This window comes from Rhincodon typus, chromosome 21, assembly GCF_021869965.1.
Source record: "Rhincodon typus isolate 14 chromosome 21, sRhiTyp1.1, whole genome shotgun sequence".
Lineage (NCBI taxonomy): Eukaryota > Metazoa > Chordata > Chondrichthyes > Orectolobiformes > Rhincodontidae > Rhincodon > Rhincodon typus.
Genome location: NC_063352.1, coordinates 24,368,106 through 24,386,451, shown reverse-complemented (window position 1 = coordinate 24,386,451; position 18,346 = coordinate 24,368,106). Strand labels below are relative to the sequence as shown.

The 18,346-nt window shown below is 41.0% G+C and overlaps 1 protein-coding gene across 6 annotated transcripts in view; it reads right to left on the bottom strand.

Moving 5' to 3' along the window:
• iqce (IQ motif containing E) overlaps positions 1-18,264 on the bottom strand; it is a 60,727-nt gene extending 42,463 nt beyond the window's left edge. For 5 of the 6 annotated variants that reach the window (XM_048609849.1, XM_048609845.1, XM_048609846.1 and 2 more), the window contains exons 1-8: positions 17,168-17,459; positions 16,230-16,277; positions 13,094-13,136; positions 7,975-8,121; positions 7,239-7,370; positions 5,261-5,331; positions 2,617-2,730; positions 1,068-1,118 (exon numbers count right to left, since the gene is read on the bottom strand). In XM_048609849.1, the coding sequence (XP_048465806.1) occupies positions 1,068-1,118; positions 2,617-2,730; positions 5,261-5,331; positions 7,239-7,370; positions 7,975-8,121; positions 13,094-13,136; positions 16,230-16,277; positions 17,168-17,203 (642 nt within the window). In that variant the 5' untranslated portion in view covers positions 17,204-17,459. Of the gene's footprint in view, positions 1-1,067; positions 1,119-2,616; positions 2,731-5,260; positions 5,332-7,238; positions 7,371-7,974; positions 8,122-13,093; positions 13,137-16,229; positions 16,278-17,167; positions 17,460-17,901 lie in introns of those variants that run through there. The other variant, XM_048609850.1, reaches the window with a different exon arrangement.
• Positions 18,265-18,346: the final 82 nt, after the last annotated feature.

The following is an 18,346-nucleotide window of genomic DNA, read 5'->3' as shown; positions in this document are numbered from 1 at the left end:
ATAAGGGATGCAGGTAGAAGGGGCTTCTCAGATTACACTTGTTCTCTGGCCTTTGGTGTGTGATCTGGTCAGTCTTATTTTTCCTATTCAGAATCGGATTAGATTGAACAGGACAATTGATGCTTTTCACAGTTCAACAGCTCAAGATCTGGATTCATATATATTGAATGAGCAACATACCAAACAACTAAGGATGAATCCCAGAAAAAGTGAGTGTATTCAGAAGGTGAAGAAAACTGGAAGAAAATTTAAAAGAAATAGAAAATATGAAGAGGTTAATCTCATCACTTACAAGTTGATCTAAATCCTGTGAAAACATCTCCCTTTGTATGTGCATTCTGTTTAACTTGAACTGATTATTTTGTGATTTTCTAGCACTCTTACAAGCACAATGTTTCAAGACTGATTTGAAATTTCTACACATGAAAAAGACACACATTCAGATCTGTTCCAGCTAACAGTAAAATGCTGAGCATAAATGCTGTACAAATTCAGTTACAGGGCAGAGGGGTGTGCTCCTCTAAGGCATAAATGTGGCATAGAGAACGGCGCCCATTCTGTTGGACAGAGGAAAGGTTGCTCCTAGTTGCATTGTTCTCATAGGGGCACAACCAGAAGGAAAGAAACCACAGATAATTAACCTTGGGATGGTTTTCTGTGCCTGCTCATGCTGTGAATCTTCAAATCCGAACCACCTAAAAGGTCAAGGATAACATGTGCCCAGGTTCCCATTCAAGTCACACAACATCTGATTTTAGAGTTGAATCAGTTATTTCTTCATTGTCACGGAGTCAAAATCCTGGTATTCATTACCTAACAGAACCACTACAGTGGTTTAAAAGTTACTAGGAATGTAACTAGGAATTGGGAATAAACAACAATCTTGCCAGTGGTGCTCATATCCCAAGAATGAAATAAAAATGTTTACAAATTAAATAAATTATCAGAGGATAACTTTTTTCTTGTTTTGTGAGATTTACAATCCTATGGGACAGACAAATATAATTCTTGACTAAGTACATGGGCCTTAAAAGGAGGAAGTAATGCAGACTTCAGGAGTTTCTTACCCCGCTAGTGTCATTCTTTTTATCAATCAAACTCCTGGCATATTCTGAACTCTGTAAAACAAGAAAATGCACAGGTAGCTTAGAGACTGAATGGAAATGGCAGTGCTATTTGCTAAAATGAAAATGCTCTTTGTGAATATTTATCATGAACTCGTAAACGCTACAATATGTGGCCTTTCTCTATTTCTCATTTCTTAGATTTCATTGTATACACGTTTGCAAAGCAGCAATGGCTGCACTCCACAGCACTTTGATCTATTGCATCAGAGTCAGAAGGACATAGCCTTAAGCCCCACACCACAGTCGCCAATGCATAATCTGCCTATGTAAATATGTCACACTGTAATTACATTCTATTACCAGAATTGGCACTGTAGCATATCAATTTTCATCTTCTGGCTACTCCACACCTACTATAAAGAAATACTTTTTTTATAACCAACTCACTTTGCTGGTTCTCAAATGGTAACAAACTTTGCTACAACAAGAAATCAAAATAGGGGTGAATGATCTGACTTCAAAGTGGAATTAAGTATGTGTGCTCACGCAGGTATAATTACTACACCAGTCTCAATTCCCACTTCATTTGGCAGGACTAAACTTGACATTGATGTGGGAGATTGATTAGCTATTTTCATTAAATAATGTTATAAAAATATTTTTTAACATCAGCTCAATAAGTCATATTGTTAAGGAGAACGCTAGAAGTAGCAAGACAAGTTGTCAAGTCCTAAAAAGACACACACTAGGCTAATTTCTAGAAGAACAGAATTGGAAAGCAGAAAGATTATGTTCAGTTAGACCACACTAAGGGATTGTAGTGATTGTAACAAGGTCAGCCAGGTGTACCTCATAGAATATGAGTGCCCTGATTGGGGCTGTTAATCTGGTCCAATCAGGGTGCACTGACTGGCAGACAACACCGGAAGTGTCAGACATCCTGTCACTCTGAGGGAGCTGGATAAGTGTCAAGGACTTTCCACGTTAAGTAAAGGGTGACTTGGTGATGGGATAACAGCCTCTGTGGAGTTATTTCAAGGATGTGTGCATAATTCTGGTTTCCTTTTACAAAAAAGATTTAGAGGCATTGGAGAAGGTGCAAAAAACTAACTGACCTTGTAGCCGTCAGGAAAGACTGAATGTGAACAGGCTGAGCCTTGTTTCTCTAGAAAGAGGTAGATGTCTTGAAAGTGCTCTGAAGGCATTTGATAGCTAAATGTAGAGATGTTGGAGGGATAGTCCAAATCTAGGGATCATATATACGAGGTAGTCACTAATAAAGCCAATAAGGAAAGCAAAGGAAATGTTTTTATTAAGAGAGTGGCTAGGACAAAGAACTTGCCACCACATGCAGTGATTGAGGCTATCAGCATTGATGCATTAAGGAGTAAGCTAGGAAACGAGGTTAGATGAAATAGAGAGGGAGAAGGCTTGTGTGGAGCAGAAACACTGGTATGGGACGAGTTTGGTTGAATGCCCTGTTTCTGTGATTTAAATCTATACAATGCTATGCCATATGAGTACTAGTTTTTGACTGTATTTAGTTTACCTTGGAAGGATCCAACAGCTGGTCAATCTGTTTCTCTTTTCTGCTGTTTTCCTCCTCTGATCGCCTCAGCTTTGTTTTCAAAATATAATTCTCAGCCTTCTGGGTTTGAATCATCTGTGGGAAATAGGGAGTTTGGAGAGACACATAACATGATGAGGGAAATTAGCCACTGATTGTTTGTATTGGATGGTCTGAAATATTTGGAATCCATCAGATACTGCACCTGCTTACATCACAAGTAACAACTTTACTTTTGAACTTGGATGTTTTTCTCCTCCTCTCCACTTTCTTTCAGATTTGCCACCAAGCTGTTCCTTAGATAATGTTGGCTCAGAGAGAAAAGCTGCTATTCTTTTTAAAAAAATTTAACCTATTTTTCTAACCAGCCTTTTAAGAGATACTATAACACCCTTGTGGAGCAGGTGAGACTTAAACGTGAGCCTCTCAGTCCAGGGATAGGGACACTACCACTGCACCACTGGTTCCTTGAATAGTATCACAGGAGCTTTGATAGGTGTCAGTCATGGGTCGGCGGTAGCACTTTCTTCTTGGGAGACTAGAGGTCTTGGGTTTCAGACAATCACAAAATCTGCCTATGTAATTTGTCATACTATAATTAAACTCCATTGCTGGAGGTTAAATATTTTTCAGGTATCCTCATATTTTCCCACTCCAAATCCTTTGTTTTCAAGTAGGATAATGAATATCAGGTGCAATATTGAAGAGGTGGAGTTGGGAGAGCCAAGGCAGATCCATTTCTTATGTGTTTTAAAATATTAATTCTTTAGAATACAGGTATCCCTGGCAAGGGTGGCATTTATTCCCCATCCCAAGAATCATTGAGAAAATGATGGTGAAATAACTTCTTAAACTGCTGTCATCTGTTCAGTGAATGTGATTCCTCAGGACTGTTTGGTAAGATATAATTCTTTGTAGAAATTTGATTTATTGAGTTGCAGTTGTCAGCCCACAGCTGAAATCACTGATTCTATGCAGTTTCATGTCTCATTTGAATCTCATTTCTGCTTCGATATTTGATCTTCAAATAAACCTAAATTGAATTCTTAACTTTTAAACTTTGATTTAAATCCAAGCGTGATTGTGTTTTGATTAAGTCAAAATTACTCTCATATGTGATTGGTATCAATGTCTCCTAGCTGTGGATTTTGGCCCTGTTCCCAAGGTTAACCAGCTGTGTTTTGGCTAGATGCTGCTATTCTGCCCTTAGAAACTTGTTGTCAAGTTTTATTTTGTTGCTTAAGAAAAGGAATTTTTCATAACTTGTTGATTGTGATGACCCCGGACTACACGTCTAAAGAATGAATAGCCTTACATTGGACGGTCAATGGAACGACGTTCGATTGATGGACAGTATATATTTGACAGACATCATTAAGGATCCGTCAACAAACATAGTTATGTAAAGTAGGCAGATTTTGCTAAGCCCATGAGCGATAAGACTTGTGCTTCAAGATTTTTTGATTTGAGAAACTATGGATGGAAGACTCAAAAGGCTAGAAAGTAGCAAGAAATTTAGCTTAAAGGACTGTGCTTCCAGAATTTGCTGCTGCAGCTGAGTGGTCAACAGATGACCACTAAGACTATAGAGGAAAGGGACATCAATGAAGTGATTAATCATTCCCCCTGTAAAACTATTTTAAGATTTGGTACGTATACGATTGTTTTTACCATTTTAGGGCTTTACTAATTTGGGTTACTTTACCATTTTTGATCGTGGGCAGACTAATCTGGGGTTAATGTCTGCTCTATAATAAAGTCGCTGTTCCTCCTCTCTTCCGATACATCTGAATCCTTTCCTTCTTTTCAATAAAATTATCTTCTTAGGTATATTATCATTTATAATTGTTTTCTAATCACTCTATTATTGTTACATTCAATAAAAATTGTTGTTTTAACATATTCCTGTTATGTTCAAAGTATGGTTCCAAATCCAAAAGAGACCCTGCAGACTCTCACACTACACAGCTAAGAGTCAATTGTAGTGCTTTAGGATTGTAATGACGTATAAACTGACACCTGTCTGTGCGCTCAGTTGGATGCAAAATACTTTGTTGTACTTTGTCAAAGAAGAGCCGAAATTCTCTCGAATGTCTTGATCAATATTTATCACTCAATCAACATCATTGAAACAGATTATCTGTTTGTGGTACAATGATGTGCACAAATTGATTGGCATTTCCTCCACATTAAAATTGCAAATACAGTTCAAAAGTAATTTATTCACAATCACGCACTTTGGTATGTCCCTAGGTTGTGAAAGGCACTATATACATGTTAACCTTTCTTTGAATGTATTAACTCTTAGCGGAGCAAACTAAGATGTCGTTATTAGCCTATGCAAGTGGGCATGAAGTTCTGTTTATGATCAAAGAAAACTTGAAGCCACATGGCATTCAGCACTGCTCAGGATGACATTTAAGTTTGCTATTGCTGGTAACGTTAGCAATTACATTGTATCCATGCAGAAGACTGTACCCCTTCCTGGTTTCTATTCTTGCTGTAGTCTCCAGTGGCAGAGCTGCAACATAAGTGCTCAAAGTCCTTGTTCAGACTTGTTGGTTACAGGAACTCTATCAATTGTAAACTACTGAGTAACATCTGTCTCCATTTAGGCAGCACTCACCTTCTTCAATTCAATGATCTCATCATACATGTCTTCTTTCTCCTTGTAGTTGGGGGTGCCAGGGATATAACCTACAGCACAAAGGAAAGAGGAGTCACAATGAGGAGTGAGAAAAGTCAGAAAGCAAAAGGAGAAGGAAAGGGAATGAGACAGTAGAAAGATAAAATGCGGGGGAAAGAGAGAGAAAAATATGAGAGACAGAGTTAACAGAAACTGGTTACTATTGAACAGAGTTACAGGGATTTCTCAATCATCATATGGGGAATGTCAAGGCCATTTAAAGACTTCAGAATAATGCAAATAAGTCAAGACCAAGATTTGGATCTTTTGAGGAAAGGCATTTTTTGCTGGGTCTTCCATTTATGACTTTCCCACATATGTGGAGCACAGCGTCCACTGGAAAACTCCAACACAGCAGAATTTCAGATGTGTGAAGGAATGGGGTAGAATACAGGATATGCAAATTCCGATGGCACTCGCAACTGTATGGCACATTAAAATGACCGTGTTGAATGTTAGTGAGTGAGTGAGTGAGTGGATGAAGGTGAATGGATAAGATGATAGGGTAGGTGAAATAACTCCACATTGGCTGGTGTCCCATCACCAAATTACCCTTTATTTACACATGGAGAGTCCTTGACACTGATCCAACTCCTTCAGAGCCGGCTTTCAAAGTGAACGGGATGTCTGACAGTCTTGTTCTTATCTGTCAGCCAGGACTCCCTGATTGGACCAGATTAACAGCCACAACTAGGGAACTCATAATCTATGAACTCCACCTGGCTGATCTCGTTACAATCACTATATCTCTTCCCATCATTAAGGGTTAAACCAAAGTCACATGCCTCTGCCAGTTGTCTTAACCTCGTCAAAAACATCAATACAGATTCTCTGGTTCTCGAATTACTCAGTGAAACCAATAGCATCTCAGAATTAGAGGAGGCTTGGAATCGTAATATTCCTTAACTAAATCCGTCAACTCTTGAAAGGTTTTAGTATCTCGTGCCTCAGGGAAAGTAACGGAGAAAGCTGCTTTTCATCTGGCCCAGTGTCATTTGCCCAGAAAAAATAACGCATTCTTTCCACATACTGGGCCCAGTCTTCGATGACAGGATCGAACTAGTCAAGCTTCCCATGACATCACTCCAGAAATGCTTCCCCAACTCCAAGACAACTGTTGCGTATGAATTTCTTCAGGAGCATGCTTTTATCTCGCCAATATTGAAATAACTCCACAGAGGCCGGTATCCTGTCACAAAGTCAGCCTTTATTTACATGTGGAGAGTCCTTGACACTGATCCAGCTCCCTCAGAGTCAATAGGATGTCTGATACTCCTGGGCAGGTGGGTTGAATGGAAGTCAGATTCGGTTGGAGGTAGGGTGGTTGGGACCGATCAGATTGGGGTTACTGGGGGTATTTGCGGGGTTCGGGGGATAATTAGGTGGTCAGGGGTTATAACTGGATCACATTTGGTATCAAGTGCTGGTTAGTTCGGTGGTTGCAATCATTGGATGTTATTGGAGGAAAGTTGTACAGTTACCGAGGGGTTAGGCCAGGGGTGGGGTTGGTCATAGCAAGCAGTATAATTATCCAGCAGAAGTTTAAATTTGCTGGGCAATTCCATGGAAATGAATACATCAGAACTTCCACATGGTCCTGAAGCAGATCTGTGATTGTCTGACACTTGACGTACGATCGTAGAGTGGAAGGTTTGGTTGTATCATTCAAGAAACAGTTGATGTAGTGATGTAAAGAAAGTTAATTAGTTTTGCAGGGACGAAGAAAATGAGATTCATGGCTTGTTATCTAGAAGCATATTGTCTATTGTTACTCAGTTACTGATTTTTGAAAGTGGAGAGCAACAGGGTGAAAAACCCTTGAAAATCTTCCTAAAACCAAACATTGGGCTGCGAAGAAGGACAATTACTTATTTTGAGTCAATTCTTAAAGGGGAAGATGTTTATCAAGAATACCCACCATTACTGGCTGATCGGGAATGCTTTGGTTTTTTCATACCAAAAGCCTCTTTCAGATATTCTGGTGTACTTGTGTGGCTTGAATTCCGACTGTATCCAGAGTCATACTCAGTTTTCAGTGACTGGGACAAAGCTGAGGGAACAAATGTTTATAACAACGTGACAGTAATGAGATTCACAACACCGTTACACTCAAACACTCTAACATACCGAAAAGCTATGTACATGTATATATGAATACACAGATATGTATCCACAGGTACATATATGCATGAGCACACACACTTGTACAGACTGGGCCGGGTGATGTTACTTGTCCTTGATCAAATGAAACTATGGGATGATTGCTGGTGGTGCTCTTTCATCAATTCTTTTAAGTTTCAAATCTGCAAACACACTCACACCATAACTCGGGTATGGGAATGTAAGCAGGAACATGATCAGATTCAGATGTGAGGCCTCCAATGTTTAAATTGACAAGTCTGAAATGGCTACTGTTCCTCAGCATGCAACCAATATGGGAGAGGTAGATAATGGAGGGGAGGAATGGTGAGTGGCAGGGAGAGAAGTGGAAAGGAGGAAAGCAAAAGGGAATGTGAGAATGATTAGAGGGAAGGGGTTGTTAAGACTGTTGGGAGAAGGCCAGGATAGGAGAGGAAAGAGAAGAAGAGGAGGGGAGAGGATGAGAGAAAAGAGGAGAAGAGGAAATTGAATGAACCCATATTGCAGTCACTTACCGACACCTTGTTTAAGTGATGGCACCCACATCTCTCTAGGCACCTTGGCTGATGGGTTTTCCATGTGCATGGTCCCTGTACCCTTCAATGACCTCCATACAGCTACCTTCTTCGGATGCAAGTACGCGTTTGAGAGATACGGTGATTCTGTAGGATGAAGGAAGTGAGATATAGTCAGTAAGCAGCAATTCAAAGATACCTTGGACAGCAGTTCCTGCAACAACATATTGTGGTTTTTCTGTGTTCAAACGTCAGCTGTGGCTCAGTGGTGGTACCCTTACTTTTGACACAAATGTTTGAGAGGCCAACCCTCCCTCCAAAGAATTAGGCACACCATTCAGGCTCTTTGTCCACTGAAGTACTGAGGGAATTCTGCTCTGTTGGAGGTGGCATCTTTTGGATGCTGTGTTATACTAAGGGAATATCTGTCCTCTTTGATGGATTAAAAGATTCCATGACAGCATTTGGAGTGCAGCAAGGGAGTTTTCAAATACTGTTCCCTCAATCAATGCAAGTAAAAACAAGTTATTTGATTGTTAGCACTTGGTACAAATTTGCTGCCAGTAAACTGGTTAATGCATTTAGAGTCATAACAGCACAGACGGAGGCTACACTGGCTCTCTGTGGGGTAATCCAATCAATCTTATTCTCCCACTTGAACTCCCTCATCTGTGTCTCGTGCTATAGCGGTGACAGAACTCTTAAAGTACTTAATTGATTGTAAAGCATGTTGGGATGTCTGAAGTCATAGAAAGCAGTATACCATCACCAAGTCTTTAAGACTAGAAGATGTAGTAACAGAAATAGGCTACTTGGCCCATTGAGCCTGCTCCATCATTCAATGAGATCAGATATGACCCGATCATCCTCAACTCCACTTTTTGTCTTTTCCTCATAAACCTTGATTCCCTTACTGCTTGGAAATCTGTCCATCTCATTCTTGAATACATTTAACAACTGAGCCTTGACAGCCCTCTGTCATTAAGAATTCCACAGATTCACCATGCTGAGAGAAGATATTCCACCTCATCTCTGTCTTAAATGGTTGACCCTTACTCTGGTCCTAAACTCTGCCACAAGGGGAAATAAACTTTCCAAATTAACCCTAAGAATCTTACACATTTCAGTAAGGTATCTTCCCATTCTCTAAATTCTCTAAATGAGCACAAACCCAACCTACTCAACCTCTTTCATAAGAAAATCCCTCCAGATCCGGGATGAACCTAGCGAACCTTCTCTGAACTGCTGCCAATGCCAGTATATCTTCCTTTAGACGAGAGGACCAGAACTGTTGCCTGTATTTTAGCTGTGATTTGATAGTTTTAGCAAGACCTCCCTATTTTTATACTCCATTCTCTTTGAAATAAAGGCCAACATTCCATTTGCCCAAATTGCATGGTAGATGTTTGTGATTCATACACTAGGATTCCCAAGTCCCTCTGCAGCTTTCTGTAGTCTTTCCCCTTCTGAATAATATTAAGCTTGTCTTCTCTTCCTGCCAAAATGCGTAAGATCACATTTTCCCACATCATATTCCATCTGCCAAGTTTTGCCAGGTCACTTAACTTATCTATATCCATCCGTTGACTCCTTGCATTATTCCCACTACTTACTTTCCCACCTAATTTTGTTAATCTGCAGACTTGACATAGTACATTCACTTCTGACATCCAAGTCTTTATACATATTGTAAATAATTGTGCTCCCATCACTGAGCCCTGTGGTGTTCCAGTGGTTTAGGCCACCATCTGGAAAATGCCCCCATATCCCAACTTTCTGTCTTCAATTAGTTAGCCAATCCTGTATCCATGTGAATACAGTACCCCAAAATACTCATCAAATGCCTTTCATATTGCATTTGACACAGACTTCAAGCAGGCCCACAAACAGGGAAGCCAGTAAAGAGGCACTTTGTGCTGTTTTACACAGGATTCATATCTAAAATCTTTCACACTCATTACTGCCCAGACTCACCCATAAGTTTGACCATTTTAACAGCCTAATGTTAGTCTTCACCGACGTCATGGAGAGAATTATGCATGGTGATAAAGTTTATTTTCTAGCCGATCCCATTGGTTTTCCCCTCAGATTAAAATTACAATACGATATACTTTACAACACAGCACAGGAACAGGCCCTTCAGCCCACCAATTCCTAATCCTTATTCAGACTGTGATAATACTATGGCTTCAAGAGCTGTATTTTGTCCTGATTTTTTTTATGAAGGAAGATTGAGACAGAGATACCGAGTGGTATGCTCAAAGCCAATAAAGTAAACAGCTTGAGGTGCCTTGGATTTTTAAAAAAAATTCGAACAATAGAAGTACCTTGACTGGGTGGGGTCAAGCCCCCACAGAACAAGGATTTTTAGTTTTAGCTTGTTGTAGTTACTGGGCTCTTGAAGCTGAATGTGGAAGCTCTTATTCGTATCTCTATCATAGCTAAAAGCTGGGGTTCTCTTACTGCTGCTAGAATTGCATGTGAGGCAATCTATTTTACTGAATTTGCCTCTGCCAAGGGTGTGTTTATGGGATGTTACTATATATTATTTTGTTAAGAATTTTGATAGTTACAGTTAAGCCAAATCTTTTGTTTTTATTTTGTCTGTATTTTAACTTGTAGTGAAAAAATAGCATGTTTGCTTAAAGCTGAGCAGTTTGCCTAATCGAATTGCATCTAGAATGCAACACCTTACACTTACCTTTAAAATGAGAAAAAGTTAGGGTCTAGGCGATTCTCTTAATATATTTTCAGAGGGTTTGGTCTGGTCCATAACAGAACTCATTGCCCATATGTGGTTTCTATCCCTCTGCTCACCTCCCGTTCATGTATCTATCAAGATACACCTTAAACATTGCTAACATGCCAGCTTCGACCACCTCCACCGGCAGAGTGTTCCAGGCACCCACCACCCTCTGTGTGAAAAATATTTCCTGCTCTTCTCCCCTAAACATTTCCCCTCTCACCTTGAACCCTTGCCCTCTTGTAGTTTATCTTTCCACCCTGGAAAAAAGCCTCTGACTATCCACCCTACATATGCCTCTCATAAATTCATAGCCCTCTATCAGGTCACCCCTTAGCCTTTGTCTTTCCAGTGAAAACAATGAGTTTATCCAATGTCTCCTCATAACTAAAACACTCCAGACCAGGCAACATCCTGGTAAACTTTCTCTGTATCCTCTCCAAAGCATCCACATCCTTCTAGAAGTGTGACAACTAGAACTGCATGCAAAATTCCAAATGTGGCCTAACTAAAGTTTTGTACAGCTGTAACATAACTTGCAAACTTTTATATTCAATACCCTGGCTGATGAAGGCAAGCGTTCTGTATGTCTTCTTGACCACCTTATCCACCTGTGCTGCCACTTTCAGGGACCTGTGGATTTGTACGCCCAGATACCTCTGAATATCAATGCTCCTAAGGGGTCTGCCGTTTGTTGTACATTTCACACCTGAATTTGATCTTCCAAAATGCATCACCTCGCATTTGTTCGGATTAAACTCCGTCTGCCATTTCTCTGCCCAAATCTGCAATCTATCTATATCCCAAACCTCTTCACTATCCGCAACTCCAACTTGGTGTCATCTGTAAAATTACTACTCAGATCGCCTGCAGTTCCTCCAGATCATTTATATATATTACAAACAACAAAAGATCCCAGCACTGATCTCCATTCCGAAAAGCATCCTTCCACTGCAACTCTGTCTTCTTTGACGAAGACAGTTCTGTATCCATCCAGCCAGCCAGTACACCCCGGATTCCACGGGACTCTACCTTTTATACCAGCCTGCTATGAAGTACCTTATCAAATGCTTTACTAAAGTCCATGTAGACAACATTCACTACCATTCCCTCATCAATCATTCTTGTCACCTCCTCAAAAAACTCAATCAAGTTGGTGAGACATGACCTTCCCCGCACAAACCCATGATACTTTTCACTAACAAGTCCACTTGCTTCCAAACGTGAGTAAATCCGGTTTTCCAGTATCTTCTCCAATAGGTTCCTCACCACTGATGTCAAGCTCACCAGCCTGTAATTACTTGGATTGTCTTTGTTTCCCTTCTTAAACTTTGAAACAACATGGGCCATTCTCCAGTCCTCTGAAACCTTACCTGAGGCCAAAGAGGATGCAAAGATATTTGTTAAATCCCTCTTGTTGCCTCCCACAGTATCCTGGAGTAGATCTTAATGCATTTCAAGGCACCCAACACTTCTGCCTTCGTTATGTTGACCTGCCCAAGAGTATTCAGATGCGTTTCCCTAACCTCAACATCCCTCACATCCCTCGCTTTGAAGAAAACCGATGTAAAGTACAGTTCATTAAGCATCTCACCCATTTCCTTTGGATCCACACATAACCTCTGTCCTTTATCCTTGAGTGAGCCTACTCTTTCCCTAGCCACCCTCTTGCTCCTAATATATGTATAAAATGCCTTGGGATTCTCCTTAACTCTACTGGCCAAGGACGTTTCATGGCCTCTTTTAGCCCTCCTGAGGGCTAACTGCCAATTTCAGCTCCTTCCTACTTTCTCTATATTCTTCAAGGACTTCATCTGTTTCTAGTTGCGTGGACATTGGGTGTGCTTGCCTTTTTTCTTGACTAAGCCGATAATTTCTCCTGTCATCCAAGTTTCCCGAATCGTACCATTCCTGTCTTTCATTTTCACAGGAACATGCTATCTTGCACTCTAATCAACTGGTCTTTAAACAACTTCCACATGTCAGATGTGATTTACCCTCAAACAGCCAACCCCCAACCCACATTCTACAATTCTTGCCTAATTCAGTTATAGTTGGCCTTCCCCCAATTTAACATCTTCATCGGATGTCCACTCTTGTCCTTATCAATAGGTATCCAGAAGGTTACGGAATTATGGTCACTATTCTCAAAATGCTCGCCCACTGAAACTTTGATCATCTGGTTGGGCTCATTTCCCAAATCCAGGTCTATATTGCCCTCTCCCTCATCAGACTATCCAGGTACTGCTTCAAAAGACCCTCCTGGACATACCGCTATGTCGTCTCCCTTATAATCCAGATGTAATGTAATGGCTTCAGAAGGGAAACGTTAGATGGTAAACAGTTGCACTGTGAATTTGAATTAGTTTTACTCACTTGGGGATTTGGGTGGCTTATTTGATTTCTTCTTCTTGTGTTTCTATACATAAAAAAACAAAGTAGATCAGTAAATTAACCTTTGTAAATTTCACTTTAATAACTGTTGCTTTGTGATCTTTGAATTGCACAGTTGAGAGTTGAAACTTGAAACTTGTAGACAAACTCTAGGCTGACACTGCAGCATCATACTATTTGAGGTGCTGCCTTTTAGATAAAACAATACACTTGTTCAAACAGGGCAACGGTCTGGTATGGTGTGAGGTCAGGCAGTGCGCAAATTTGGTGCTACCTTGTCATTTTAACTATAGCAGCATGCAGCCCAATGCAAGCTGTGTTATTGGCTGCATGCTTCGCAGGGGGTTTAAGAGCACGTTTGAGACTAGTACACACTCCAGTTAGCCTCCAGCTCTTAAAATGAAGTCTGCTATGAATCGATGTTGGTGTAAATCTGAACAAGAAATATGGAGCACCAGATAGCAAGTTGAGAACAATGATGAAGTCTGGCCCAGAGGACCTAGCAGCAGTGCTGAAGGAAGTTTAATGAACTTGCACACTAATTAAGGTCAGCAAATTCATCTTCAAACGCCTCATCCAATTTCACCTTAAATTTTTATGTTATTGGAACCCAAAATATCCCACTTGGCTAGTTACTTTGCACTCAGGAGCGAGTGTGTAACCAGTTAAAAACCCTGTAGAGACTAATAACTTTTTAAAGAAGAGATTAATTTATCAGCACCTGACAAAGAATCATGAGATAAAGTTTCACATTTTAAGAGTTCACTGTAACAATCAAACTAACATTAACATAGACTAAATATTCAAAAACAGGCAGAAAAACAGAAATTGCTGGAAAATCTCAGGTCTGGCAGCATCTGTGGAGAGAAAGCAGAGTTAATGTTTCGGGTCCACCTCCTTATTGAGCTGGAGTCAACTAAGGCAATGCTCCGGGGTCAAGTGTAGGGACAGTATCCTTAATGGATAATGAGATATGGCCAAATAGTGAGCGTGAAATTCAGGTCTGTAGCGCTGTTATAGATACTGCATTCTATAGAATCTCTGTAAAGCAATATTGTTCCTACCTCTTTGCTGAGGTACCCCTTCTGGGGCTCTGTTCAGTTATAAGGTCATGTTGAAATCTAAGAGGAATTACAACCACGGGCCAATATATGAATCAGCAACTCCTGTGTCCTTCCAGATTTTAAGCACTAGTTTTGAAAAAGAAAACCTCCAAGCACACAGCACAGCACTTATACAAATAAACAGAAAATGCTGAAAATAATCAGCAGGTATGGAAATATATGAGGAAAGAGAAGATGTCAACGTTATCTTCTACAAACGAAACCTGAGTAGAAGCAAGTCAAAAAACACCTCAACTGAAGTTGTTACCTAAGCCTTCAGTTAATCCTAGTGCTGAGCCCCACTTGCAGCTGAAAGCATATTCTTCGGTGAATAAAAAACAAATACATTGAACAGACTTGTACAGTCCAAATTTGCAATAACTGTGTAAAATCATCCAGTAGAGGTGATAAACATCATGACTGTGATCATTAAAAGGTTTCTGCCATATGCAAGGCACAAGCAAGTGAATGCTCTTTTCAGCATGTGGTACTGTGGAGGCTGCACTAGACGTGGCTGAAGATGCAGCATGCTCTGGTCCCCCAACGTTTGCGTCTGCTCTTGTTCACTCCAGTTGTCATTTTGGTTTCTGGAGTGTTCACCAACGCTGGAAATTATTGATCAATTTGAATTTGATATTGTATAGGGATTCAGCTGTAGGATCAATCTTAGCAATTTCAAAGAGCTGGCTCAGACACAATAGGCTGAATAGCATCCTCCTATGATATATAATTCTATATTAAGAGTATTCAGTTTTTCTGGTGCTGTCTCCAGCCTTGATATTAATTTCAAGCTCATCATTCAGTCATTATCATACTGCTGTTTATCAGATCTTTTTGTGTTCAAATTGATTACCACATTTCCTACATTACAACAGGGATGATAGTTCAAAAATTTCTAAATTGATTGTAAATTGGTATGATTACCTGAAGACCACATTTTCCTAGTGGTTTGTTTTTCTTTCCTTTATTAAAAATTCTATTTAGTATCCTTGAGGTTATTTATACTTCCAGGTGAGTCTCTAGTAGCTGTGATACATTTGCAATTAATTGATCAGCACAGCCTTTCCACATATTTTCAGTACTGATCATCTTTTTAAAAAATTCATTCACAGGATGAGGGTGTTGCTGGTTAGGCCAGCATTTATTGCCCATCTCTAATTGCCCAGACAGCAGTTAAGAGTCAACCACATTGCTGTGGATCTGGAGTCATACGTAGGCCAGACTAGGTAAGGATAGCAGTTTCCTTCCTTAAAGGGCATCAGTGAACTAGGTGGGGTTTGGAACAATTGACAATGGTTTCACGGTCATTGTTAGACTCTTAATTCCAAATTTTTATTGAATTCAAAATACCACCAGCTGCTATGGCGGGATTCAAACCCAGCACCTCAAAACACTACCTGGGTCACAGTATTAACAGGCCAGCAATAACACCAGTTGCCATCACCAGCTGCTGCTGGTCATGTTAAAACAAAGATGTTCAGCTTTGGAAGTCTGAGTTAGGGATAACGAGATGATTCCATGCAAGTCAATATTTCACCCCAGCAACATGCCCACCTGGGGTTTGGTACATCATGAGCACACTATTTTCAGAATCCTGCACTTGATATTTTCTTCTCTATTTGTTGACTTACTAACACAACAGTTATGTTAATATACGCTGTAAAAAGTATTTTTTGCAATTATGGAAATTGTTTTCCAATTGGCAACTGAGTGCCTTTCAAAAGGAGCTCTTGAGTTTGTCAATAGTTGCTGGGTGGAGGGGCAGGAAGCGAGAGTCATGTCAATATTTACGGGTGATCCCCATGACAGTGCTAACATTTGTTGCTGATTCCCGGGAGTATGCCAGTATTTACTAATGATCTTCAGGAGTGTGTCAATGTTGATAGAGGATTTCAAGCAGTGTGCCAATATCGGTTGCAGCATGGTAGGGAGAGTTTACTGACACTCCGCCAATCAAAATGAACAAAAGGGCAGCTTTGAGTGCATAAATATATCGTATATCATAGGTATCGTACCTTTTCTATATCAGATTCATATGTAATGATTGAAAGTCCATCCTCTCCCTGAAACAGAAAGAAGTACATAATTAAACTTCATCACACTGGAAGGCAACTCTCTCTTCCCTTCTTAGTCCTATTCTAATGTGTCCTTTACTATTCCATGAGTCAGAAGATTGTTGTCTTGAGTCTCAGTTCACCATTTTTCTCTACACTGACATATTGCGGTACTAAGGGAGTGCTGTACTGTTTTTTGAAGGAGGTATTAAACCACTGTCCACCGCATCCCTGGTGGTCCGCAAGTGATCCCAGAGTACTCAGCAATGAAGGGCTGGGGAGTTCTCGCTCTCTCTCTTCACGACCTCCAATAACAAACACACTCCCCAAACTAACTCTTGCCCCATCCCCATGCACAATTGGCTCCTGTGTTACATATATCATCACACTTCATAAAAAAATAACTTCACTGGCCGTAAAGAACTAAAGTGCTTTCGAAAATCTCAAGATTAGGCAAAAATATCCAGGAATAAAATAAATGGAGAAGGAGGACAGGGAGTAATGGAGGAGAGGGAGGAGAGGGGTGGGTAGTAAGGGAGTAAGGTAATTGGACAAGTGTATAGCATAGGTTGGATAGGGAGAGGAATGGTTTTGGGGCGGGTGAGAAAATAAACTGCGTGTATTTTTTTTCATAAACTCGGTCATTGAAATCCTCACAGATTCCTTCTAAATATAAAAACCGGATGCTGTAAATCAGAAACAAAAACAGAGGTTTCGGGGGGGGTAACTCAGCAGATCTAGCAGCATCTGTGAAGAGAAAATCAGTTCTCGGGAAGGGTCCCCGGACCCGAAACGTTAACTCTGATTTTCTCTTCACAGGCGCTGCCAGACCTGCTGAGCTTTTCCAGCAACTTCTGTTTTGGTTTCCGCACTTTCTTTTCCTGGTGGTGGCCTCTCACCCCCAGGTCCTCCTCAGTCCCATCACTCAGCGACATCTCGGCACATCAGGACCACTTCGTGTCTGGGTCCGGGGGCCCAGATCCGGCTGTTTGACGGCGGGGCTATAGCAACGGGAGGGAGTCACAACACCGCGGGCCGACAGAAAGCTTATCCGGAGTGAGTTGGATGGCAGAGCGTTGCGAGGTTGATGCAGAGTGAGGGATTAACCTCAAAATAGAAGCGCGGACGAGTGAGCCCGAGGAAGATCCAAACACCGGGAGGAAGTGAAAATCGCCGCAAAATAACGGTGTCTGAAATATTCAGCCACCGACTGCTTATCCACGGCGCACCTTTCGCATAGGGACGCGCATCGGAAATCTGTTTATCTGTTTCTGCTAAATTATTCTTCGAAGGAGGAGGAAAGGTCAGTAAAGCAAACACTTGGATGTCGTGTTCGAAAACTCTTAAACGATTGCATGGGTGATCTGGACACAAACTGGATCCCGGGGCATAAACCGCGGCCAAATCGATCGGGGACAACAACTCCACGCCGATTTCCGTCGGCCCGTTGAACCAATCGATTCCTCGCCGTCTCTCGCTCTCTGTGATCGGTATCGGAGGCGATACCTCGGGAGGAGCGAAGGCTGCCCAGTCGGTACCTGAGGCTCAAATCGAGGGACGGACGGAGGGAGGGAGGAGGAGAAGAAGAAGAAGAAGAAGAAGAAGAAGGAGAGCCATCGCGAAAATATCTCACCGTAAGACCCTTCAATTTTGTCACATGCGCGAAGAGGGAACAAAAAAGTTGTCAAAACTTAAGATTAAAGTTTTTTTTCCGCCCAAAAAAGATTTGGAAGCAGCGAAGTATTTTGCGTGTTATTTATTTTGTCGTCTTGTGTTTATTATTGAGGAAATCACATGGCAACTTGTCGGCTCACATGATTTGGAAATGGAGACGGAGATTAACGAAGGTAAGATGGAAAACTTCAACGTGTCTTCTTCCAGCAGGCAAGGTCTGGTTCGGTCCTTGTTCTGAACATTTTGAAGACTAACGGTTCGTGATGAGTCTTTCCCTTGGCCATGGGAGTGAAATCACTCGAAAACCCAACTGTCTGATGAATGAAAATACTTGGGAGGCAATCGAGGGCTGTGGGGGGCGGGGAGAGGGTCTGTGGTGAAAGGGGGGGTCAGTGGTGAAAGGA